The 25,814-nt window shown below is 44.8% G+C and overlaps 2 protein-coding genes across 3 annotated transcripts in view; both read right to left on the bottom strand.

Annotated features, from left to right (window-relative positions):
- PARVA (parvin alpha) overlaps window positions 1-25,814 on the bottom strand; it is a 197,575-nt gene that overhangs the window by 149,123 nt on the left and 22,638 nt on the right. The gene's annotated exons all lie outside the window — the stretch shown is intronic.
- LOC132494068 (STING ER exit protein-like) lies at window positions 6,974-7,642 on the bottom strand. The gene has a single exon (XM_060105107.1). The coding sequence runs from the start codon at window positions 7,640-7,642 to the stop codon at window positions 6,974-6,976; it is 669 nt and encodes a 222-aa protein (XP_059961090.1).

Below are 25,814 nucleotides of genomic sequence, written 5' to 3'. Positions count from 1 at the left end.
TGTACAAACTATATTTGTACAATTCCAGTTGAAGATCTTAAGCCATTTTTTCCCACTGAAATACGTAACTGACTAAAAGCACTACACCTAGATCATTGCCAACAAGTGCTTGATTTCTAACTGCCCTTGCAATTGTCACCAGCCTGTCTATAAAGCATGGCCTGGGCAGTTAGGTATTAAGAGGTGGGCAGTGAGATATGCCCTGGTGGATATCCTAAGACCACGTGAAGTCCATTTCAGCAAAACTATTCTGCAATCATTACAAAAATAGGAAAAAAGGCAAATTAAAAAAAAATCTATTGTTGGGATTCATCTGGTATTTAGACTTGCAGAGCAAGAATCTGATAAATGTAGTCGGAGTCTCCACGTTGTACACCCTCCTTAGGAAAGTTCATTCATTCTTGTGGCTTAATGGCCACCACCACCACCCTCATCCTCAATTCTAGTCCCACATCTTTGCCTACATTTCCTAATAGGGCTGAGACGTTGGTAATCCTTCTGTTACCATGCTTGGATGCCTTTGTCTGTGCCATTCTTTGTATTGAATCAGATCCTCAGTCACCTCTCTTGCCAGCCCACCTCCCTGACCATCCCATGTCAAGCAGTTCATAACGGGAAACACCTGAGTCCATCAAGATGTAACATACAGTAAATTCAGGATAGGACCACCCCTCAGAGCTGGTACAGATTGCAAAATACCCCCCAAAAAAGTCCTAAACAGGTGGATAAGAATAGACAGTTGACCGCTGTTTGGGTGACCATTGAGGGAAACAGGAATTGAAGACCTCTAGCAGCTCACTCCTTCCATCCTTGCTGGGAGCGGTGGGGTGGTATGCAGAGCACAGGCTCTGGAGTTTCTGCCTGGACCTGAACGCTGGTTATGACACTTACTAGCTGTGTGACCATGGGAAACTGCTTCACTGGGCCTCAGCTTTTTCCAACTGGGGATAATGATGGTTCTTGCCCCATAAGGTTGGTAAGAAGATGATGTGATTTAAGACCTATAATGTGCTTAGAACAGTGCCTGGCACAGAGTAGGCACTCAATAAATGTTAGCTGCTATTATCATCTTCATCATCTTCTTCTTCCACTAAGAACAAGTCTTGGGCTCAGGATCAGAGCCCACAGAACAATCCTTACTTCAAGCAGAAGCAAAGATGGAGAGAAAAGATCCAGAGAGGAGGGTCGGGAAGCCATCCGGTAGCAAGAGAACAGAACAGAGTCACGTTAGTGGCAGGACACCAGACTGACAGTCCAGAAACTTCTACCAATGAGGCCTCTCCTGCTGCCTTAGGTTCTGAGCACCCTTCATGTTCCTCCTCCTTAAGGTCCAGCTCTCCTGTGGTGTCTGCTCCGCCTCTGGTCTGCCTTGTCTATTTTTTCAGACTTCTTGTCCACGTACATCCTTAAACTAAACCCCCATTACTTGAGCTCATTCACTTGAGATCATCTGAATAAGACTCTTTGCCTCTCTGAAACTACGATCAGCTAGCTGTGGCCTTGTTTTCTAGACGGAGATGTGAGGAATCAACGAAGCAGAGTGAATTCTCGGCCAAGCTGGGCTGCATCAGGCCTCTCAACTCCCAGCACAGTGCTCTTTCCAGCTGAACCCTCTCCTGGCTTGTGGAGTTGTCTTCTGGCCAGGCTGCTGCTGTTTGAAGTTTGCTTGCCTCAGACACTGAAGGCTTCCCGCACCGTTCAGGGGTCTGCAGCATCAATCGTGGCCAGGGTTTTTCCTGCCGCGGTACAGTTCTTGCCATTTTTAAAATAAATAACAGAAACCAAAGGGTGTGCATGGGCTTCAGATATTTCTCTGCACGCTCTTTAGTGCTCCCATGCCTCCTGTTTCCTCGCCTACTCTGGCTGTGCCCAACTCATTGTTACTGGAACCCCTGACAGGGAAGGCTGAAAGGGACTAAGAATTTAGCTCTGCAGTCATTTCCTTGGGTCTCTGAAAAGCCCTCCCTCTCTCTTAATTAGCAGCCTCACTTCCTCTCTGTCCTGCTTTTTCTCCTCTACTGTTGTAAAATCCATTTCCCCCCAGTCAGTAGAATCTCCCTCTTCCCCAGCCAGAAGAATTTTTCAACTTCCCTGCTCAAATTTCAACCCAATAATTCCTTCCCTAATGCACACCACCTTTTTCCCCCTTTAGATTGTCAAAGGCCCATCAGTTCCCCATCTTCTCCTAATTTTTTATTCTTATTTGGACTTTCTGGCTCTCAGCCCTTGAGGACTCTTTCTTGTTTCTGCCTCAAATAGTGTCTGCTTATACAGTATTCTTAGGCTCTTTTTTTCTCTCCATTTTGGGCTGGGAACCAATCCCAAACTGCCTCCCCTTAGTTACAGTTTCCTACTTTTTTTTTGTTATTAAGTCTCTCCGCACCACTCAACACCATGCAGGGTGCTGGCTTCTGTCTTCACGCCTTACTTTTCCAAACAAAATGGGTAGAATTTGCTTCTTCCCTCATGCTGCCTCAACTATAGATCACCCAAAAGAATTCCTTGTTTTGCTAAGGCACCAAAAGTGAAGGCAACAAAAGTTAAAAAAAAAAAAAAAAGAAAAATTGAACTACATCAAACTTAATACTTCTGTGCATCAAAGGACAGCATCAACAGAGTGAAGTGGCATCCCACAGAATGGAAGAAAATATTTGTAAATCAGGTATCTGATAAGGGGTTAATATCCAGAATATATTAAAAGCTCCTATAACTTAACAACGACAAAAAAATGTGATTAAAAAATGGGCAAAGACCTTGATAGACCTTGTATCCAAAGATACACAAATGGCCAATGAGCATGTGAAAAGAAGCTCACATCTCTAACATGAGGGAAGTGCACATCAAAACCACAATGAGATACCACCTCACACCCACTAGGATGCTTACTATGAAAAAAACAAGAACTAGCATGTGTTGGGGAGGACGTGGAAATATTGCAATCCTTGTGCAATACTGGTGGGAACATAAAATTGTACAACCACTATGGAAAACAGTATGGTGGTTCCTCAAGAAATCAGAAATAGACTTACCATTTTACCCAGCAATTCCACTTCTGGGTGTATGTCCAAAAGAATTGAAAGCGGGAACTCAAACATATATATCTATGTTCACAACAGCATTATTCACAATAGCCAAATGTCCAGGGACAGATGAATGGATAAGCAAAGTGTGGTATATATACGCAATGGAATATTTTTATAGGCATATATTTATTTACTTATTTATTTACATCTTTATTGGAGTATAAATGCTTTACAATGGTGTGCTGGTTTCTGCTGTATAACAAAGTGAACCAGCTATACGTATACATATATCCCCATATCCCCTTCCTCTTGCGTCTGCCTCCCACCCTCCCTATCCCACCCCTCTAGGTGATCACAAAGCACTGAGCTCATCTCCCTGTGCTATGTGGCTGCTTCCCACTAGCTATCTATTTTACATTTGGTAGTGCATATATGTCCATGCCACTCTCTCACTTCGTTCCAGCTTACACTTCCCCCTCCCCGTGTCCTCAAGTCCATTCTCTATGCCTGTATCTTTATTCCTGCCCTGCCCCTGGGTTCTTCAGAACCATTTTCCTGTTTTTTTTTTTTTTTTTTTTTGCGGTATGCGGGCCTCTCACTGTTGTGGCCTCCCCCGTTGCGGAGCACAGGCTCCGGACGCGCAGGCTCCGGACGCGCAGGCTCAGCGGCCATGGCTCACGGGCCCAGCCGCTCCGCGGCACATGGGATCCTCCCAGACCGGGGCACGAACCCGTATCCCCTGCATCGGCAGGCGGACTCCCAACCACTTGCGCCACCAGGGAGGCCCTATTTTTAGTTTTTTAAGGAACCTCCATACTGTTCTCCATAGTGGCTGTATCAATTTACATTCCCACCAACAGTGTGAGAGGGTTCCCTTTTCTCCACACCCTCTCCAGCATTTAGTGTTTGTAGATTTTTTGATGGTGGCCATTCTGACTGGTGTGAGTTGATACCGCATTGTAGTTTTGATTTGCATTTCTCTAATGATGAATGATGTTGAGCATTCTTTCATGTGTTTGTTGGCAATCTGTATATCTTCTTTGGAGAAATGTCTATTTAGGTCTTCTGCCCATTTTTGGATTGTGTTGTTTATTTTTTTGATATTGAGCTGCATGAGCTGCTTGTAAATTTTGGAGATTGATCCTTTGTCAGTTATGCAATGGAATATTATTCAGCCTCAAAGAGGAAGGAAATTCTGACACGTGCAACTACAAAGATAAGCCTTAAGAACATTATGCGAAGTGAAATAAGCCAGTCACAAAAAGACAAATACTGAATGATTCTACTTATATGAGGTATATAGTCAAATTCATAGGACAGAAAGTAGAATGGTGGTTTCCAGGGTCTGGGGGGAGGAGAAAATGGGGAGTTGCTGTTTAATGGGTATAGAGTTTCAGTTCTGCAAGATGAAAAGAATTCTGTAGATCAGCTGCGCAGCAGTGTGAATGTAGTGAACACCATTGAACTGTGAACTTGAACACCATTAAGACGGTACATTTTATGTTATGTGTATTTCACAATTTAAAAAAAGGGGGGGGGGGCTTCCCTAGTGGCCAGGGGACACGGATTCGTGCCCCGGTCCGGGAGGATCCCACATGCCACGGAGCGGCTGGGCCCGTGAGCCATGGCCACTGGGCCTGCGCGACCAGAGCCTGTGCTCTGCAATGGGAGAGGCCACAGCAGTGAGAGGCCCGCGTACCGCAAAAAAAAAAAAAAAAAAAAAAAAAACAGAAGAAGAACTTCTTGGTCATAGCCTGGTTATTTCACTAATTCACTTACTAATGGCAAGTTATTCAATTTCTCCATGGTTCAATTTTCTCATCTGTAAATGGGATTAGTTAGTACCTACTTCAGAGGCCGTTGTGAGGATTAAGTAAATTTCTACATGCAAAGTGTTTATAAAAGTACCTGACACAAAGTATTGTTCAATAAATGTCAGTTATCACAGTAGTAATAATAATAATTATTATAGTGTGCAAGGTATTATTCGAAGCACTTCCCTATGTTAGGGTACTCAGTCTTCTCCACCCCTACCCACAACATCCTCCCCCAATAAAGCTGAAATTTTACAGATGAGGAAACAGAGGCTCAGAGATGTTAAGTGATCTACCTGGATCACAAAGCCAGTGGATGGTGGATAAAGATTAAGTTTGCCTCCAGTGAGGTCCAGTTGCCTTACAGAGAAGTAAGCAGTCATCGTGCTGGCTCCCGATCAAGTCAGAACTGAATCTTACATCTCAACCATGAACTAGGGGCAGGGGAGGCTGTGGTAGGGACGGCTGAGAAATCTGGGCTCTGCTCCAGGCCAGCAACCCACCCGCTAAAGAATCCCAACTGTCTCCATCCTCCTCCCACACCCATCCTGCCCCAGGGATGAGACCAGCTGGATGCAACAAAGAGAAACCAAGACAAGAGTGGGAAGTGGTCTCAGAGTTCACCACGGCCCTCAAGCAGATGGCAGAGCAAGATCCAGGGGCACACCTCAGAGGCCTGTGGTCAGGGCCTGCCAGGGCACCCTCACCAATCCCACAAGGAGGGAATAAAACCCATGTCACCCAGAGAGTGGGAGCATCTATCATGGAGAACAAAAGCCAGTGAGGGGGCCCGCACACCCATCTCAGACTCTCAATGGGCCCACGCTGATCTCCTTGGAGAATTTCTGAGAATGAGGCAGGAATTCTGTTCCTGGTTTTCCTCAGGACCCAGACGGGTATGCCAGCAAGAACCTTCCAATGACTGGCAGTTTGGGGGTTCTTTTTTCTTTCTAATAAGTGATTTTTCCTCCTCACCCAAGTCTTTTTTTTTTTTTTTTTAATTTTTTCCGAGTCTTATAAAATACCCAAGCTGGGGCTTCCCTGGTGGTGCAGTGGTTGAGAGTCCGCCTGCGGATGCAGGGGACACGGGTTTGTGCCCCGGTCTGGGAAGATCCCACATGCTGCGGAGCGGCTAGGCCTGTGAGCCATGGCCGCTAAGCCTGCATGTCCGGAGCCTGTGCTCCGCAACAGGAGAGGCCACAACAGTGAGAGGCCCACGTACCGCAAAAAATAAAATAATAAAATAAAATAAAATAAATAAAATATAATAAAATAAAAATACCCAAGCTGGCCTTGGGTAGCCTCTGGTCACTTCACATTAGAATCTGGTCGTGGTGGGTCTCCAACCCAGAGGAAAGGGTATCACCCAGCCAGAGGTGCCTTCCTGACTCTCCCTCCAGTGCTGCCCGGCTGGAAGGGCATCCAGCCACCTGAGAGGACTCAGCTCAGGATATGAGCAAGAAGGAAGGCTTGGCACCAGAGGGCCATTGAAGCAAAAAGGATCCAGAAATAGGATTTTGACATTTGGGGAAGTTTTTTTTCCCCTTCCAACATTGGGAGGGACTCTGTAAACACAAACTTAACTTGGGCCCTTCTCTGTGGGAAAAAAGCTTGAATAAATCCGCTCTCAGATTGAAAAATCCCCCTCTCCTACCAATTGTTCTTTACATTAGGCAAGTAATACATATTCATTGTAGAAAATGAGAAAATGCAGACAAGAAAATTAAAGTCACTCCAAACCCTACCTTCCCAGTTTCAACCACTGTTTTTTTTTTCAAAAATCTTTAAACATTTTATTAACTTTGAAGAAGGAATAAGAATAGCTCCTTTAGAAACTAGACACACTGAAGCACTGATCTATTCACAGAGCTTCTACACAGATGAAGAAGTTCACCTCAAATGGACAAAAAATAATACACAAGGCCTATACACAGAAAGATTGAAAAAAAACCATCTCTAGAAAGCAGGTCAGAGGGACTCAAAGACCTCACTGAATGTAGGAGAATCACTGGGAAGCCACGTAAAGCCTTCTGCTGGGGCATAAAGGTAGGAACCAGTCCATGTAGTCAAGAAAACGCTCTTTTTCCTCCTGATCTAAATGCTGGCCTCCAGTCTGGGTTCACAGAAAGGTCCTGATTATTTGAACTGGTTGTCAATCAAGGTTCCCTTCATTTTCGCTTTCTTGGCTTCCAGTTCAGCCAGCTCCTGCAGCCGCTTCTTGCTCATGCCCTTGCGCTCCAGCTGCTTTTCAATCACCTTGGCATTCTGCGCATATAAGTCAGCAACTTCTCTAGCCTCAATCTCCTCTTCCTCTTCATCAATAGTAGACACAGTGACAGAGCTGAACTTGCCCATGTCTTTAGTCAGTTTCGTCATCATCACTTTCTTAGGAGGCTCTTGTTTCTGAGTATATATGCTCGTCTTCCCAAAACCCTGGCCAAACTTGACTACTGCTCCATCCACAATGAAGGTCACAGGAGCATTCTTCGGTTGGGACTGGTAGAAGAGTGGCAGCCCGCACTTTGCACATTTCTTCCTGTACTGTCGTTCGATGCCTTCAGGCCTCCGAAGATACACAGTCTCCTCGTCTTCTGTGTTACAAAACTTGTGGGCGCGTTTGGCAGCATCAATCACACGGGACCGATCCCGGGGCCTCATGGGCAATTTCTCCAACTGACAGTCCAGCACGAGGACCATCTTGCCGCATAAACAGTAGTAGACGTGGAGGGGCTTCTCGCCGTCGTCATACTCCTCCCGGTCCCGGGTGCCGGAGCAGACTACGGACCGGGAAACTACTTTAGGCATAGCTCAGAGCAGCAGTCGGAAACCATAAAGGCAAAGGTACGAGTCGCGCAGAAATGACGTCACTCACGCGGCGCCTCAACCATTGTTAACACTTTAGGTACGTACCTCCAGACTTTGTTCAATGGAAATATAAATGTATATACACATATAAATATATAAATACTTTCCAAAAAGATTTTAATTAATATACTGTGAAAATCATTCCATGTTAATAATATAGAGCTGCACCATAGTTTTAATGATGTTATGGTATATTATACATGTAATATACATACGCCATGATTTATTTAATGTCTCTTATTAGACATATTGTTTATTTCAAGGTTTTCACAAGTATGGACGATGCTGTTATCCACACAGTGTTCACACCCTTGTCTAATTATTTCTTAAGAATAAACTCCTGAAGGTGGAATCACTGGATCAAAACGTTTTTGTAATATGCATAAATCTCCCGAATCCATCTATTTCATTGATATACAAGTTTTCTTAAGTGAGGGACCTCTGCACTGTGTTTATAATCTGAACCAGCCCTCAATTTTCTCAAACACAGTTCTCCATTATAAGTAGTTCCAAAAGAAAACTCCTTAAACCACTTGTCTATGGGCTCATAAATGACGCAGTGGCATTTAAAAGATACACAATTTTATTTTGACTTTAGTAATCTGCTAAACAGAGACCCACGGGACAGGATACTTGCCACGCAAAACATATTTGTGCAAAGTCAGACTAACTACCCACCTTCAGACCACCCCTGTCCTCTGCCCCTCCATCTCTCTCTTCTTCCTTTCTTCTCCTTCATCCCTCCCTCCATCTGCCCATCCACCCACCCATCCATCCTTCTTCCTCTCCCTTTCTTTTCAAATCGCTCCCCTTCTTTCTTTTCCATCCCCGCCCTTCTCTTTCTCCCTTTCTTTCCTTCCTTCCTCCTTATCTCCTCTTCCTCCCAGAAGCAGTAGGGACCCTTCATCAGAGCAGACAGTGCTGGAGTTGCACACAAAGTTTCCAGCTGCACAGAGAGCTGTAGAAGCTGTCTATGAAATCCTCAGTTCTTGGCATTCATTATTTAAGTTCTGTGGCAATGGGTTTGCTTTGAAGTCTACTGACTCATCCTCCTCCTTAACTTCTTATTTCCTGTAAATGATCCATTCGTTTTTGGCAAGGTCCACGTCACACAGCATTCCCATCAGAAGGGGCTGTTCCACAACCCTGGGCAGTGTGAACACTGCCTTTTGCAGTGGAACTGGAAGCAAGATGGGCACATATAGACTCTGCTTTCTTGAAAGTTGCTTCAACCAGCCCCGATGCCGCCTTGAGTTAATAATGTGAAACGCATGCTCCATCTGCCTGCTAAAGGGTGACAAAGCCATTTATGTTCATAATGGCCAAAATTATTCTACAGATGAAAAGTTTTCTAAAGCTGCTCACATAGGCTAGTCAATCAGTTCCACCAAGGGGAAAAATTCCCCCTCAATCATTCCACTTGAGACCTCTTTGCCAAAACGAGCAGTTCACCAAAGCACTAAGATGTTAAAAGGGGGAAACAAATGGAGATTATAAACAGTTCTCATAAGTTTTTAAACTTTCTGCCCCTAATAAGGCATGCATAGATTAGTGCCAGCAGCTTAGTGGGAAAGGTCATGTGCCTTTTCACAAAGATCCAGGGAGCTATGCGGGACTCTTGTGGACTTCAGAAATTAAACAAATCAGTTGCAAAGAAAAAAATCAGTTCTTCTTTAAGAAAAAAAATCAAATTGGGCTGAAAAATACGATTATCAGCAAAACGCTAAATCTTCTCCCCTCCCCCCGCCCCCAGACTCCCCACCTCCCCGGCTGGTGGGAACAGAAAGGTATTCCTTTGATATAAGAGCAAATAAAAGTTTGAGTTATTGACTGCTCATGTTAATGCTGAATTTTACTACCACCATATTTCAAAATGAAATTATTCTAACATTTACGCCTCAAATTAAGATCTGTGATAATATATATTGCAATCCAGAAAATGTCTTAGGTTCAGATGATGTAAAAGCTGATTCCCCTGGAGAGTAAACACTGGCCATTGTTTCCCAAGGGCTAAAACTCTCCTCACCCCTCCAAATAAATTTAAGTATTGATGACATCAGGGAGTGCTGCCTGGTTATCAAAGCACATCTGGGGGTGGGAGTGGGGAGGGCAAGATAATGCCACTTAATAGTCAAAGTGGTGGATATGTCTTAAACGCAGGTTTGTCAAAATAGGGCTTTCTCCTATAATTTACAGAAATGAAAGCCCTATGAGAAAGTTTAGCCTATAGCACACAAAACTTAACTCTTTCCTCTCTGTCATACTGGAATCCTAGTTTCAAGTTTCTCACTCCATCTTTGTTCCCATGGGCCCTACAATGTCTTTTGGGGGTGTTCACAGCTGTCCAGTGCCCAAATGCCCATCTGTGTAAGTGCAGCCAAAGGCTCACTTGCCAGAGAGAAACTCTCTCCCCAAGTCCTGAAGTCCTCAGTGCTGCCCTACTGGCCTCTGCACATCACTCACCAAGGCAGTGGGAGTGGAGGACTTGGGTGAAAAGCAAAGAGCTAAGCCAGCCCGCCTGTGCCCAGGTGGGTTCCTGCAGCCAGCCTTACATTCTGAAAAGAGCACGGCCCCTCAATTTGTGGCATTCGTTCCTCTGACACAGTGGGAAGATGTCTTCTCCTCCCAAAACCTCCATGGAGGAAAACTTCACCAACTTCCACTAGGCCCACTAATGAGAGGTTCGTGAACAGGCATCAAGGGCCAGCCACACTCCACAGAGCTCCTCTCCCACCCTGCAGACAGGGTCACTGGCCAAATGACGTCAAGAATCTAATTCCACTTTTTAAATCACTTTTCACAGTTCCTCTCACTTCTTATGAAAACAAGATCAAATGTTTGTAAGGACTCGCTTGAATATATTTTCACTTTCCAAGCACAAACCGGGGGACAAAAAAAAAGAAAGAAAGAAAAAAAGAAATTCTCGGCAGCCACAGGACAAGAACGCCTTTTTCCTTTCCTGCCAAATCCAAGCATTATGCACATAGAAAGAACATGATGCAATAAAAACATCTCCAAGTGCTTTCTGATACATTCTCTCATTTAATCTTCCAACTCAACGCTCACATTTTAATCGCAGTTTTAGAGCCTTAAATTCCTCCAGAGGTGCTAAAATACAAAAGAATTTGAAGCATTATTTCATACTAAGGAAGCAAGAGAGAAGGAGTTTCAGGCTTCTTAAAATAAAATTTTATCTTCAAACGCCTCAGAGTCTGCATGAAACACAGCAAACTCAGTCTGTTGGCTCGAGGGAAGTAGGCTGCTGTAAAATGTACCTAACTCCTCACTGGCATTGCTAGTTTTCTGTGTGTTTTAATTTTAAAACCGGAGTGTAATTATCTCTTATTTACTAGAGTCACAAGTACCGCCAAAGGGAATACAAACCACTTCTTCGGGGATGAGGATGCTGACAAAGGTTTGACAACAAAAAATAATGAATAGCTTCATGATGACCCGGGGTGAGTCCCGGAGCGCGGCGAAGTGGACTTGCTGAGGATGTGCCAGGCACGGCCGCATGATGCCCGGCCAAGGGCACGGTACACACCTGGTCCTGAGAAACTTGGCGGTTTCTAAAGGGACTTAGGCTATCGTGTGGGACAAAAGTCCAAGAGGTTTTTGCACATCCTACTTTAGTTATGGTTCTGTGTAGAAACTGCTTTGTTCTCCAGTTACAAACGCTCTCCTATTTAAGAAAGCTGTGGATGGACAATTAATGTCTTTCAGCTGGGGCTGGAGTGCTCTCCAAGTTTGGTTCTGGGCTCTACCATTGAGCATCTCATTCTCAGAAATCCTGGTGAGAGAGCCTTCGGGACAGAGAGCCACCAGTGCCAGTTTCCTGGAGACTGTCTGATGGGCACCTCACCTGACCACAACCGCGTTTGGGAAGCCAAACAGAAGATGGGTGTGGGAGGGTCATGAGCAGCGGGGTCAAAACCCTTAGGAGGAGGAGTCCGCCTCTTAAAATGTGCGAGTTCAGAGGTTCCATCTTAACTTTGCTCTTAAAGTAAACTATAAAAGCCTTCTGAGTACACATAGCATTAAATTCTAGCAGATATCCCTCTGTATTTGTCTATCGTGACTGCCAAGAAGCTCACGGCCCCAGAACTGTAAGATATTATCCTCCTTTTTATCATTCTTATTAATGATGGGTTTACTTGTAATACCTATACATGTCTGTCTCCTGTGATAATCCCTTCCCATCCCCTGGAGCACAGACATGTTTCATGACTGGCATCTTAAAAGGAGCCTTTTGGGGTGTGTTTGGGTGACTGACAAGCCTTCAGGTCTTGAAGTCAGAGAGTATCTGATTTCTAGTCTTGACAAACCACTTCATGTGGCTGACCCTCAGTTTCCTCATCTATGAGGTGGAGCTCATATCTTTGTAGCAGAATGGGCAGGGATTATGCTGCTCTAATTCCCTCTGGATGTCCAAGGGCAAGTGCCTGGCATGGGCGGAATCTCCATCCCAAAGTCTAGCATGGAGTAGGCACCCAATACACAAGGGCTATTTTATTCTTATTACTGTTAGTAATATCAGCCACAAGAACAAAATAATAGACGTTACTGACCCCAGAGACCAAGTTCTAATTCAAGCTTCATTCTCTCAAATTAACTCAGCTGTTTTTTCCTCTCCTCATAGAATTCAAAAAAAGCCCTGAGAGTCTGGCTCCAACTTCTCAGTGATAATCTTGGCTTTAGGAATATCCATGAAGAGTTTCTGATCCAGGGAGAACTATTAACGCTGGAGTGGAAGCAGAAATTGGGAAATCTGAATGAAGTGAAGGTCTGCTGGCAGCTATAATGAGATCATTTGCTCCTGCAAATATTATTTCTTGGCTATTGGTATCTTTTGTGCTGATTTCTGCAGGCAGAGACCTCTGGGGAAAAAAGACGGTCCGGGGCCCACACATGTTTTCAGAACAGACTGGTACATCCTGTCCTTGCTACAGAGCCTGGCACATCAGTAGCAAAACAGACCTCTCTTTTGACACACTTTCTTTGTGGATTCTGCAGGACTCGAGTCTTGCTGCTGAAGCCACCACTGAACCTTCTCTGGCTGGGCCAGTGAACTGCTCCCTGGAGCCCCCTGGTGGCCCTTTCCATGTTCACACCATGTACTCACACCCCTCTGGGGCAGGGAGAAAGCAGCTTTAAAAGAACCACCCAAGGGTTGGTTATTGGCATCCCGCATCCATTGGAGCATGCCACATTCCTAGGATCAAGTCAATGTGCTGTGTTAAGGCTGGTACGGATACAGCACCTTTCTCTAATAGCAGAGTCATTCACTAAGCATCTCTTGAGCACCTACTGTGTGCCAGGCCTCACACTGGGCATGAGGAATACAGAGAGGATTATGACTCAGTCCCTGCTCTCAAGAAGCTTCCAGCCTAGAGGGAGAGGTGGACCTGTGAACCAAGAAGAACAATACAGAGAGATGTGACAAGGTTTGAGGGAACCCCGGGGACAGTGACAGCCTCCTTAGGGAAAGAGGGAAGGACATCAGGGAGGGGGAAAAGTTAAACTGGATCTTAGAGGCCAGGAATAGCCAGGCAGAGAAAGGAGGGCAGGCATTCCAGGTAGAAGAATCAATATGCCTCAAAGCCCAGACCTACTGGGGGACTTTGGTGAAGCTGGGATGCTCCCAGCAGGGAGAGGAGGCTGGTGAAGTGGGCAGGGCAGACTGAGAAGGGTCTCGTAGGCCACACCAAGGAGGCTGGACTCTGCTTCTCCATCCGTGATTCTCCAAACTGTGCTTGAGGCTTCCTGCAGACATTTGATTCTAATTTCATGGATGTTGAAGCTAAGATAACACTGTAGTGCTGAAGCTAAGGGAACACAGACATTTGCAGTCAGTGGATCATGGATCGTGGATCCACTGACTGCAGATGTCTGTGTTCAGCTGCAGGCTAACCAGGAAAGAAACATCAGACAAATTCCAATAGCAGGGCATCCTACAAAAAATCTACAAAATACCAGTACTCCTGAAAATTGCCATCAAAAACAAGGGAAGGGGGCTTCCCTGGTGGCACAGTGGTTGAGAGTCCGCTTGCCGATGCAAGGGACACGGGTTCGTGCCCCAGTCGGGGAAGATCCCACATGCCGCGGAGCGGCTGGGCCCGTGAGCCATGGCCACTGAGCCTGCGCATCCGGAGCCTGTGCTCCGCAATGGGAGAGGCCACAGCGGTGAGAGGCCTGCGTACCGCAAAAAAACAAAAACAAAAACAAAACAAACAAACAAACAAAAAAACAAGGGAAGTCTGAGAACTTGTCACAGACAAGAGGAGCCTACAGAAGTGTGACAGCTAAATGTAATATGCTTTCCTGGATGGAATCCCGGAACAGAAAAATGACGTTCTTAGGTAAAAACTAAGGCAATAAAGTACAGACCCTAGTTAATGATTCTATATTGATATTGGTTCATTAATTGTAACAAATGTGCCACACTAATGTAAGATGTTAACAACAGGGGAAACTGGATGCCAGGTAAATGGGAATTCTCTGTACTCTCCTCACAATTTTCAGTAAATCTGAAACTGTTCAAAAAAATATAATTTATTTTTTAAAAGTTGTTCATCCAAACAGCTAAACTATTGTCCCCAGTGGGCTGTATAATTAAATGTTAATTATACAATTATATAATTAAATGATAATTAAATGTTATACATGAGACTTAGAAAATTAATTCATATTCTAGTAACAATAGCCAACATTTATTGAGTACCTATGCCGGGCCAGGCACTCTAATAAGTACTTTACATACCTCATCACGTTTGATCTCCAAAACAGTCCCCTGAACTAAGAACTGCCAACATCCCCGTTTTACAGATGAGGAAATGGAGGATGGAGCAGTTAGACAACTTGCCTGAGGTTATATAAGTGGCAGAGTCTGGATTTGAACCCAGGTCTGTCTGATGCTAGAGTCCAGATACTTAATGATGTTTCTATACTGCCTCCTGACTTTCAGTTTTACATACTGATATTTCAGTGAAAAAGAAATGTACTGAGTTTATTTTTCTTCTTAATGCTTGAAACCACAGCTATAAATGGGTTGAGTAGGGGGAGGGAGTTTTCCAGGGGAGGAGGATGGCTGGTGTTGGAGTGAACGTTCTGGCAGCTGCAGTGTGAAGGATGGACTGGTACAGGCTGGGCCCCTGTTGCTGAGATTTTCTAGCAACGTCTCCAAAAGGAGCAGGAGAGGCAACCACAGAGAATGAACTTCCCTAAAAGGATAAAGCAAAAGCCCTTGCACAGGAACCCTTCGTTTCCAGCCCCAACCAATCAAACCACGGGCGTTGCAGAGCCTCTAACTTGCGCCTGGCTGGGCCTGCCTCTGGGAGCCCCTGGCTGCCGCCTCCACAGACAGGACCCGATGGTTAGTAAAGGGAAAATAAGTGCAGCCCAAGCGATGCAGCAGGTTGGCCTGGAGCCCCACCAGGGGAGGGGCCAGGTCTGGGAGGGAGTACTTCCTGTGGGCTGGGTTAGGCTGGGGTGCTTCAGGGAGGAGGCCTGCAGGCTGAGAAGGGCAGATGGAGAGACTTCAGGCAGGGCCTAGGGCCAGCACAGGGCAATCCCACCCCTCCCTGCAGTCCATGTGCCTGGGTCACCCAGCCCAAGGGTACTGGAGCTGAGAGCCCAACCTCTTACCATGAGCTCTGTAGCTTCTCCTGCCCTCCCAGATCGATGAAAAGCAGGCCTCATTTCACCCATGTACGTGTGAGGCTATTATGTGCCACCCAGAGGTACATACGGAGTTTGGTATTCCTAGAGGTTACGGAAAACACCAGCAAGTCTCCTAGATGGTCAACCCCCAAAAGCACAGATGCTATCTTACCTAGCCTGGCACATCATTGGCACCAATCAGTAGATGGTGAACTAAACAGATTTAAAAATTCACGGGTCATAGGTCATACTGGAGTGCACTAAATTGGAGCTTGGAATATTTAGTACAAAATCCTTACCACATACTTAGTGGCTTAAAACAACACAAATTCATTATCTCACAATTCTGGCAGTCAGAAGTCCAAATGGGTTTTCACTGGGCTCAAATCAAGATGTTGGCAGGGCTGCCTTCCCTTCTGGAGGCTCTAAGGGAGAACCCATTTCCTTGCCTTTTCCAGCTCTGTGGCCACGTGCATTCCTTGGTTCGTGGCTGCTACCCCATCTTCAAAGCCAGTAACACTGCATCTCTCTGACCTTCCTCCATGGTCATGTCTCCTCTGGCTTCCTTCTGCCTCCTTCTTCCTCTTTTAAGGATGCTTGTGATTACACTGGACCCACCTGGATAATCCAGGAGACTCTCCCTATTTTAAGGTCAGCTAATTAACAACGTTAATTCCATTTGCACCTTAATTCTCCTTTGCCATGTAAGGTGACATAGTTACAAGTTCCAAGGATTAGGACATGGGACATTTGGGGGGTGCCATTATTCAGCCTACCACAGACTTCATCTTTTAAGGTCAAACTATAGGAGACAACCAGTTTTTCTCCAAAACATGAAAATATTAATGACCACTTATCAAGCACCTACTGTGTACCAGGCATATCACTAGGTACCTTGCATATATTATCTTATTTAATTGCAGTTAATGTTCAAAGAAGCAGGCACTGTAATAAACCAGATCATGTTATTCACTTGCTAAAATCCTCTAATGGTGTCCCATATGCTTTGGGGAAAAACTCACAGTCTTGTGATGGCCCTATGGGGCCCATGGAATCTAGCCTTGGCTTGACTCCCAGCCCTGTCTCCCACCAGCCTTCCCTTGACCACCATGCTTCAACCACGGGAGCCTCCTTTCAGATCTTTGAACTTCCGTGGCTGCACCTGCTGACCCCTCTTTCTGGAACATTCATCCTCATGATCTTCACATAGCCAGCCCTCCATCATTATTCAGATCTCTAGCCTATTCACTGCCACATCCCCAGCTCCTAAAATAGGGCTTAGCACATGGTAGGCACACAATACATATTTAAAAATGAACTAAGCTGAATTATATCAGTGAGTAAATGAGATGATATGGCCAAGTTCATAGAGCTAGTCAGCTGGGATTCCGACTCAGAGCGAAGTCTACACCCCCGCCTCTCAAGGAACCACCCCTGAGCTCCCCATCAGAGACCCCTGGTCCAGCTGGGAGTTGTGGGGATGAAAACACTAGATCGAGCTCTCGAGCAGTCCCCTGCTCGCTGGAGGGCTGTGAAAGAGTGACACAGCCTGCTGACCAGGCACCACATCCCAACCAATCAGCGAGCATGACGGAGTATGGTCTGCACGCTTGGCTGGGAGGGCTACGAGACCAGGAGAGGACATGGTCATGGCAAACCAAGAATTCCTAATCAAGTGGGGGAAACCAGTCCAAAACATGAAACCATCAGATGCACCGGGAGGCATGTGATCCAGGGTTCACTGCACTGACAGGAAGGGCTGCAAGACCAGACGTGAGGGTACAATGGGCGCAACAGTAGTTGGGCTTACCTAGCAGGGCTGGGGCGGGTGGTGTGGGGTGAGGTGGAGTGGTGGATAGGGGAATGCACAAGCAAAGGCGTAGCTCCTCGTATTGGCATGTGTGGAAGACAATCAGCAGAAGGCAATCAGCATATTAGGAAGCAGGGGAAAATAAAGTCAAGTTAGAACCTGACTCTGGGGGCCTTAAAAGCTGCTGAGGAATCTATGCTTTATCCTTTCAAAGGATGGAGAGTCCTGGCAGGTTCCTAAGCAGGAGAAAAGCCCATGTTTTAGGAAGACATTTTAGCAATGGAAGCAACATGGATTGGACGGCAGGAAGACCTGTTCTCTACTAGGCAGAGTAGATGCCAAAAAGACCTCCAATCACAAAACACCTCCATAGTAATATTACTCAGCCATAAAAAAGAATGAAATAATGCTATTTGTAGCAACATGGATAGACCTAGACATTATCATACTAAGTGAAGTAAGTCAAAGACAAATATCATATGATCTCACTCATGTATGGAATCTAATTTTAAACATGATCAAAGGAACTTATTCACAAAACAGAAACAGACTTGCAGATATCAAAAACAAACTTATGGTTACCAAAGGGGAAACATGGCGGGTGGAGGGATAAATCAGGAGCTTGGGATGAACACACACACACGACTATATATAAGATGGATAGCCAACAAGGACCTACTGTATAGCACAGGGAACTCTACTCAATATTCTGTGATGACCTATATGAGAAAAGAATCTAAAAAAGAATGAATATATGTATATGTATAACTGAATCACTTTGCTGTACCTCTGAAACTAACACAGCACTGTAAATCAACTATACTCCAATAAAGTTAAAAAACAAAAAGAAAAACAAAAAACCCCCCATAGCGCAAAGCCAACTGTTGGGACTCAATTCCCTTGGGTTAAGCACTGCCCTCATGCTAATGCCCTTCAAGAAAGTGATGATGCAGGGAGAATCCAACATCTCCAGGTCATGAGTGTGTCAAACTGCTTTCCTCTGTGGTGGGGATCATTTGGGCAGCTGGGAATGGATGGAAGGGTGTAAGAAGCAACCAAGAAAGGGGAGAAAAAAAAATTATGACCTGTAACTGAAGCCTAAGCAATCCCCTCTTCTCCCAACCCCTAGAGTGAATATTTCCAGTTTTGGGTTTTTTTCTGATTTCAGAAAACAAATTGAAAAGTTGGCTGGAAAGAATTCTTGATTCACTGAGCATGTTTTCAATGAAATTTTTTTTGTGTGTGTGTGGTACGCGGGCCTCTCACTGTTGTGGCCTCTCCCGTTGCAGAGCACAGGCTCCGGACGCACAGGCTCAGCAGCCATGGCTCACGGGCCCAGCAGCTCCGCGGCATGTGGGATCCTCCCGGACCAGGGCACGAACCCGTGTCCCCTGCATCGGCAGGAGGACTCTCAACCACTGCGCCACCAGGGAAGCCCTTCAATGAAATATTTTAAAATATCCTTTCATGTTTTATCTTCTCGATGCTTCAACTCCAAAGAATAAATCTATATTTCTGTGGCCCTTCCCTAGTACCAGTTCATCTACAATGCCTGCAGTAAAAAACTATACTTATACAGTACTTTTTTCTAAAGACATCCAAGATAGAATGGAGGCTTCAGAAATAAACCTTAAAAAAAGAAAAAGATGGTCCCAACCTCCAAAGGAATTGATTTTTCCATATTCTAATAATCAGATATATGCTTTTTAAACATTAGCATTTTCATCCCACGTGCTGTCGTTTTGGGGGAACTTAAACAGATGTCGTCATGTTTTTCTATGGGTGACAGCAACAGCAGCCCTGGTATGCCACTATGTTAATGTGTGATGGGGAGGCCACTGCAACACAGGTTCCAGAGACTGAAATCCCAACCAAGCTAAGTACACTGAAGAACTCTTTTAAAATTCCTTGCAGGGCCTCTGAAGAACCAAACACGTCAGCAACGAGCCAGCAAGACAGCAACCAGCAGGAGAGCATGATAACGATAGCACCGATATTGGCAGACTTTTGTCCCTGCTTATCATATTCCCTCCTGCCCCAGCTGTAGACAAGGGAAACAGGAAGAGGGAGTGGAAGGAGAGTGAGAGACCATGACCGGCCCACCACCCACGGGCCCGTGCCCGACTCCTGGGGCCGGTTGGGCCGGGAGGAGGGGAAGAGCAGGGAACTGGATGGGAAGCTGAAGCTGAAGTTCTGCTTTCAGACTGGACTAGACTTTCATACCTACCGATGAGTTGTAATTCCCTAAAGGTCCTCAGAGCTGGACATGCAATCCACCTCAGCTGTCACAGAGCGTGTTTTAAGGCGGTGCTTGGCAGGGTTGTGGGGGAAGCTCTTTCCTGATTGAACTCCCACAGAAGTCAGCCGACGCAATAAATTTGTTATAGAATAAAAAGCAAAGGAACAACAGAATATCGTTTTTCGCCCAGCATGTTAAAAAGGTAAAAGACAGGGCCTCCCTGGTGGCGCAGTGGTTGAGAGTCCGCCTGCCGATGCAGGGGATACGGGTTCGTGCCCCGGTCTGGGAGGATCCCATATGCCGCGGAGCGGCTGGGCCCGTGAGCCATGGCCGCTGAGCCTGCGCATCCGGAGCCTGTGCTCCGCAACGGGAGAGGCCACGACAGTGAGAGGCCCGCGTACAGCAAAAAAAAAAAAAAAAAAGGTAAAAGACAAAATGATGCCCAGTTTTGACGAGAGTGAAGTAAAACAAGCATCTCTATATACTTCTGGTATGTCTTAGTCCATTCGGGCTGCTATAACAAAATGCCACAGTCTGGGTGGCTTATAAACAACAGAAATGTATTTCTCATAGTCTGGAGGCCAAAGTCCAAAGTCAAGGCACCAGCATGGTCACGTTCTCTGGTGATGACCCTCTTCCTGGTTCATAACCGGCCCCTTTTCGCTGTGTCCTTTTATAGAAGAGGCTAGAGATCTTTCTGGAGCCTCTTTTATAAGGCATTAATCCCACTCATGAGGGCTCCACCCTCATGACTTAAGCACCTCCCAAAGGCCCCACCTACTAACACCATAACACCAGGCATTAGGAGTTCAACATGCATTTTGGGGGAACACAAACATTCAGACCATAGCATGGTCTATAAATTGGGGCAAATTTTCTTGGCCAGTGCCTCTCACACCGCAATGTACATACAAGTCACATGGGCATCTAGCTAAGATGCAGATTCTGATTCAGTAAGTCTGGGCGAGACCCAAGAATCTGCCTTTCTCACAAGCCACCCAGTTATACCGATGGTATTGGTGCAAGGATCACACCTTGATAGGCCTAGAGAAAATTTGGCAATGTGTATCAAAAGCCTTAAAATCTTTATAACTTTTGACTCAGTAATTCTCTGCCAATGATATATCCTAGGGACTAATAAGGAATACATAAAAAGAAGATGTACCCATTGATGTTTATCACAATGTTACATCTACAGTGGAAACTGGATACAACCTAAATATCTGACAACAGGGAAATTTATAAACAAATGACGGTAAAGCCATTTGGTGAAAAAAACAATAGAGTCATATCAACTTCTTAGAAAATGTTTGATGCTGCTGTGAAAAAATGTTCATGACATGGGAAGCAAAAAGATCAAAATACAAAGTTGGGGTATGTCTTATGTGATAGCTTTACGTGTCAACTTGGCTAGGCCATAGTACCCGGTTACTTAATCAAACACTAGATTTTGCTGTGAAGGTATTGTGCAGATGGGGTTAACATCTACCATCAGTTGACTTTAAGTGAAGAAGATTACCCTCTGTAATGTGGGCAGATCTCATCAGTTCAAGGCCTTACAAACAAAAACTGAGATTTCCCAAAGAAGAAGAGGTTCTGCCTCAAGATTGTAGCATTAACTCCTGCCTGAGTATTCAGCTTGCTGGCCTGTCCTACAGATTTCAGGCCTGCCAATCCCACAGTCATGTAAACCAAGCCCTTGAAATAAATCTCTTCATATATATACATGTGTGTGTATCTGTTAATATGTATGTGTATGTGTGTATGTTATGTGTATGTGTGTGTGTGTATATATATTTATGCACACACACACATACACACATATGTCTCCCATTGGTTCTGTTTCTCTGGAGAACCCTGACTGATACACAGCATGCTTCTAATTTTATAAAAACAAAGCTAAAAACATTTATGTGTACAAATTACATTGAAAAAGCTTGAGTTCCATAACTGAATATATAGTATGATTCTTATTTTATTGTTAAAATATTAGATATATGAACGAGAGAGAGGAAAACATCCAAATATTAACAGTAAAAAGAGTGTGGTTTATTTTAGTGTTTGTCTTGATACTTAATATTTTTTCTAAATGTTTTCTTATACGCATATATTACTTTTGTAATCAGGGAAATCATAGTTACAATACGATTTGAAATGAACAATGCAATTTCAGTTCCCGCTGAGAGGTATACCACGCAATTTTAGGCAACCTGAAGAACAGAATACCCTTCTTTACCATCTCACCTGCTTCTCGAGTCAAAAACAGCATCCTTGGCATTTCCTCCGGACCTGTCCCAGCCCCTTTTTTGGTGTCGCATTCAGCCTCCTGCCCTGTCCTTCACTCTCTCAAATAAAAAACCCATTAGATGGGCAAGGCAGTGACTTTTATTATCCCCGTTTTATAAATGAGGAAACTGAGGCTAAAAGGGTTTAAGTGGTTTGTACATAGATACCCAGCTGGTAATTAACACAGCCCAAATTCCTTCCTTTGTAAACTGGAAAACCAGGCACATGTGAGTGATTTTCATTACTGTTCCCATATGGACCATGTGAGAACCATGTCAATTACATTACAAGGTCTTCTCCCCGGCCTTCCACAGCCTTCCTCAGTGACTTCAGACAATGGCTCATTAAGCTCCAGAAAAGATGTGGATGGCCAGGGTCAGGTGCCGGGTTTGGCCACATGTCCAAGCCCCCTGGCCAGGGCCTCTGATGACTCAAGCTCCACAGCTGGAAGCAAGCAGGGCCACCCGCACTGCCCCAAATGGGGCCAAATTCAGTGCTTTCTTTCCAGTCCCCACCTAATGATTGGCACAAGGCCCTGGCCAGCTGCCATCCTGTGCCCATGAGGGATGGCTCCACTGCAGAAGACTTAGGATACAAAAGCAATTCCAACTGCCAGCAGCATCAAGTTCTTGGATTGGGCTCTAATATGAAGGGCTTTCCCTCTTCCCTCATCTTGGGCCTGCTGAGATGAAGTGTACTCTTGAATCCCTTTAGGACTGGACCCTTTCCTGGGACCCTGACATCCTCCTTGGCATGCACAGGGAACAGGGTGTGGATGTACCAGCATCCCTGCAACAAACGGGCTGATCTTCTCAAATCATGAGCCCTTTACCTCCAAGCACTGGAGCCCCAGCATATCCTGCTGTCACCCACAACCCTAAGACCCAAAGGTAATCCAGGCTGGGATAGTACTCGGTGTTTGCTAAACAAATGAATAAACATACTATGCAGAGGCTGTAACTGAGGTTCTGGCCAGCCTCCTATCTAAGCATTTCCCAATGATTAAAAAAAAAAAAAAAAAAAGAGCCATGTTAAATGGTGAGCCAGCTAGACGGCTGCTTGGGGTGCAAGTTTATAAGAAATGTTAAAACATCCCTGGAATAAATTGGAAATATGGTGCCAGTTAACTCGGGTTTCCACCCCTTCCATACTGATAAAGTATAATTTGACCCCCTTATGTCAAAGAAGATAATGCACTTGGTGGGAGGTGGTGGGGGGAGGCATAGTCCTCTTGGAAAGCTATCTTGGATGAAGATGTTTGTACTGCCAAATGTGCAAGTTGCAAGGTATAACTAGAGGCCACATCACCAACCCAGCTGACAGGAGCCTGAAGTCAGCAGGTCCAGGTCTGCGGAAATTTAGAAACAAAACTAACCCTAGTCATTAGACCTATTTAGTGGGAATAAGTGACGTATTTGAGTAACTCAATTTAAACTCCATTTTAATATTTTCCAAGATGTTGCTTAGTTCAGAAAATCATGCAAAACAAACACGTGTAATCCCTTATTTTGAAGACAAAGAAACAGATTTGCTAGCTGTATTTATATAAATACCAGCTTCTCCTCATCCCCACTATATAAATGTTGAACACATACTTCAAGTATTTGGCCTGATATTGTCTGGATCTCACATCAGAAGCCCTCAGGCCATAGGTGAAATGCTCAGAGCACTGGCCGGGCACTGGGAAGGCGAGGGGGCTCCGATCAGCCTCTGACAATCAGCTCCCCCTGAGGACTGTGTAGTGTCCCATCGCCCACTAGGGGACAAATCAGGGCACCTGCTCCTCATCCAGGTGACCTCAAAACCAAAGACTCAGGCTGCTCATGGCAAAACTGGAAAAGCAAGAGGATTCCCCTCCCTCTACGCTGTTCCGATTAATAGAAAAGGTAGGGAAGGAAGAGGGAGGAGAGTAAAGAAGGCAGCGTGGAGTAGGGGTTTCATAAAGAAGTTTTGGAAAGACAGAGAGAAGAGGAAACTGAGAAAAGTGGATAGGATCTTAGAGCTGCCCCCCACCCCACTGGCCTCTGTGAGGAGAGAGGAAGGCAGTCAAGACATGTGCTGGCGGGGTTGATGGCGTGTCCTTTACACAAAGATTTAGTGGGCAGAGCTAACCATGGCTTACAGAGCGGGATTGAGAAACACCTTCTCCACTGTGCCAAGTACATTACAGAAAAGTTACCATCAGCATCAGAAAATGTATTCCGGTTTCTGGGACTGAGTTGAGGTCCAGCATGGAGACTCAACAACTGAATCACAAACTCAGGAAGGTATTAAAGTTTCATATGGAGGGCCAGACCCAGGAGGAAAACAAGCTCTTTCTTATGTACATTTGTGCATGTTATCTGCAATGAAGCAGAATATACACATTGATATCCCTTTGAAATTGTAAGGAAGGGCAACAGCTCATGGCTTCATGTTTATTGAGAGCTTATTATGTGCCAGGCACTGCTCTATGTGTCTGAACATGTATTAGCTCATTATATTTCTCATATCATGAGGACAAACAGGTCTCAACCAATCCCTTTAAGGGAAATACAGGTCAACGTTTATTGCCAGACTCCAGACTGCTCCCCAGGCCTCACTTTGCCTACACTGCTAGTACAGCACACAGCAATACAGTTAGATATTTGTGTTCAGGCATCTAGAGTTCCCTAAAATCATCCAGATTTCAAAAATTCTTCCTACTTTCCCCATCATTAACAAAAATGTGTCAGAAGTTCCAGTGGATCAGTAGTTTCAAAATTGATTCATTCAAGCTGGCTTGCGATACTTACAAAAGAGGCACAAACCACACACACACAAACACACACACACACACACAAAGGAAAAGAAAAAGAAAAAGAGAAAAAATATTTCTAAGGAAATAATTGGAAATATTTGAGAAACGTCCCTGAGTCTGTTGGACTGCTATAACAAAATACCATCAATGTGGTGGCTTATAAACAACAGAAATTTATTTCTCACAGTTCTTAAAGGTTAGAAGTCTAAGAAGTCTAAGTCTTAAGTCTAAGTCTAAGATCAAGGCACCAGCATGGTTGTGTCCAGTGAGGGCCTACCTCCTGGCACCTTCTCCTGTGTCCTTGCATGGTGGAAGGGACCAAGGTCTCTCTCTGGAGCCTCTGTTATAAAGGCACTAACCTCCCTCAAATCACATCCCAAAGGCCCCACCTCCTACCACCATCACTTGGGGGTTAGGATTTCAACATATGAATCTGGGGGGACAAAATCATTCAGATCATAACAGTCCCATATAGGGAATTCCCTGGCAGCCCACTGGTTAGGACTCCTCGCTTTCACTGCAGGGGGCCGGGGTTCAATCCCTGGTTGGGGAACCAAGATCAACGAGCTGCATGGCACGGCCAAAAAAACCAAAACAAACCAAACCAAACAAAAAACAGTCCTGTATACTTGCTTCGTATATTATGCGTCAATACATTGACGCATAATATTTGGTATGAATTCAGATGGGTTATTCTAAAGATGGGGACCATCAAGACCATATAAAGGCATCCCCCAATTCTGGCAGCAGAGGAAAGGGGAAGGACCTGGAAAATGGAGATACCATACATCAATAAGTACAGACGTTATGTACGGATTTACTTGGCTTCCAATCTAAAATAGTTTGAAATCTGTTCAAAGCAATAACATTTTATTCTAGTGCCCAACTGAGTATAAAGCAAAAGAGGAAATATAAATGGCTACACACATGGAAAATGTTCAATCTCACTAGTAATCAAAAAAATTAAAAACAATTAAGGTTGTTCCCATTAATTAAATTATAATAAGGAATGCAGAAAAGGATGTCGTTAAGCAGACACTCTCATAGACTCCTGCTGGGAGCATATATTGGCATATCCCTTTTAGAAAGTAACTTGGTAATAACTATCAGGAAATTTAAAAGGCTTCATATTGTTTGATCCAGCAATTCCATTCTAGGAAAACTACCCTATGGAAATATTAAATATGGAAAAGTAAATATACTAAAACAGTTCAACATCATATTTTTATCATGGCAAATAACTGGGAACGTACTAAACTCCATGCTAGAGGGACTAGAATGGTAATCTATGGTACACCCTTCAGATGGAATATTATTGTTATTATATCATAGCATTAAA

This window comes from Mesoplodon densirostris, chromosome 7, assembly GCF_025265405.1.
Source record: "Mesoplodon densirostris isolate mMesDen1 chromosome 7, mMesDen1 primary haplotype, whole genome shotgun sequence".
In the NCBI taxonomy this organism is placed as follows: domain Eukaryota; kingdom Metazoa; phylum Chordata; class Mammalia; order Artiodactyla; family Ziphiidae; genus Mesoplodon; species Mesoplodon densirostris.
The sequence above is the reverse complement of the archived record's forward strand: the minus strand, read 5'-3'. Positions and strand labels throughout refer to the sequence as shown.

Excerpts from the sequence above, each read along its gene's own strand:
- LOC132494068 (XM_060105107.1), bottom strand. The coding sequence starts at position 7,642 with ATGCCTAAAGTAGTTTCCCGGTCCGTAGTCTGCTCCGGCACCCGGGAC.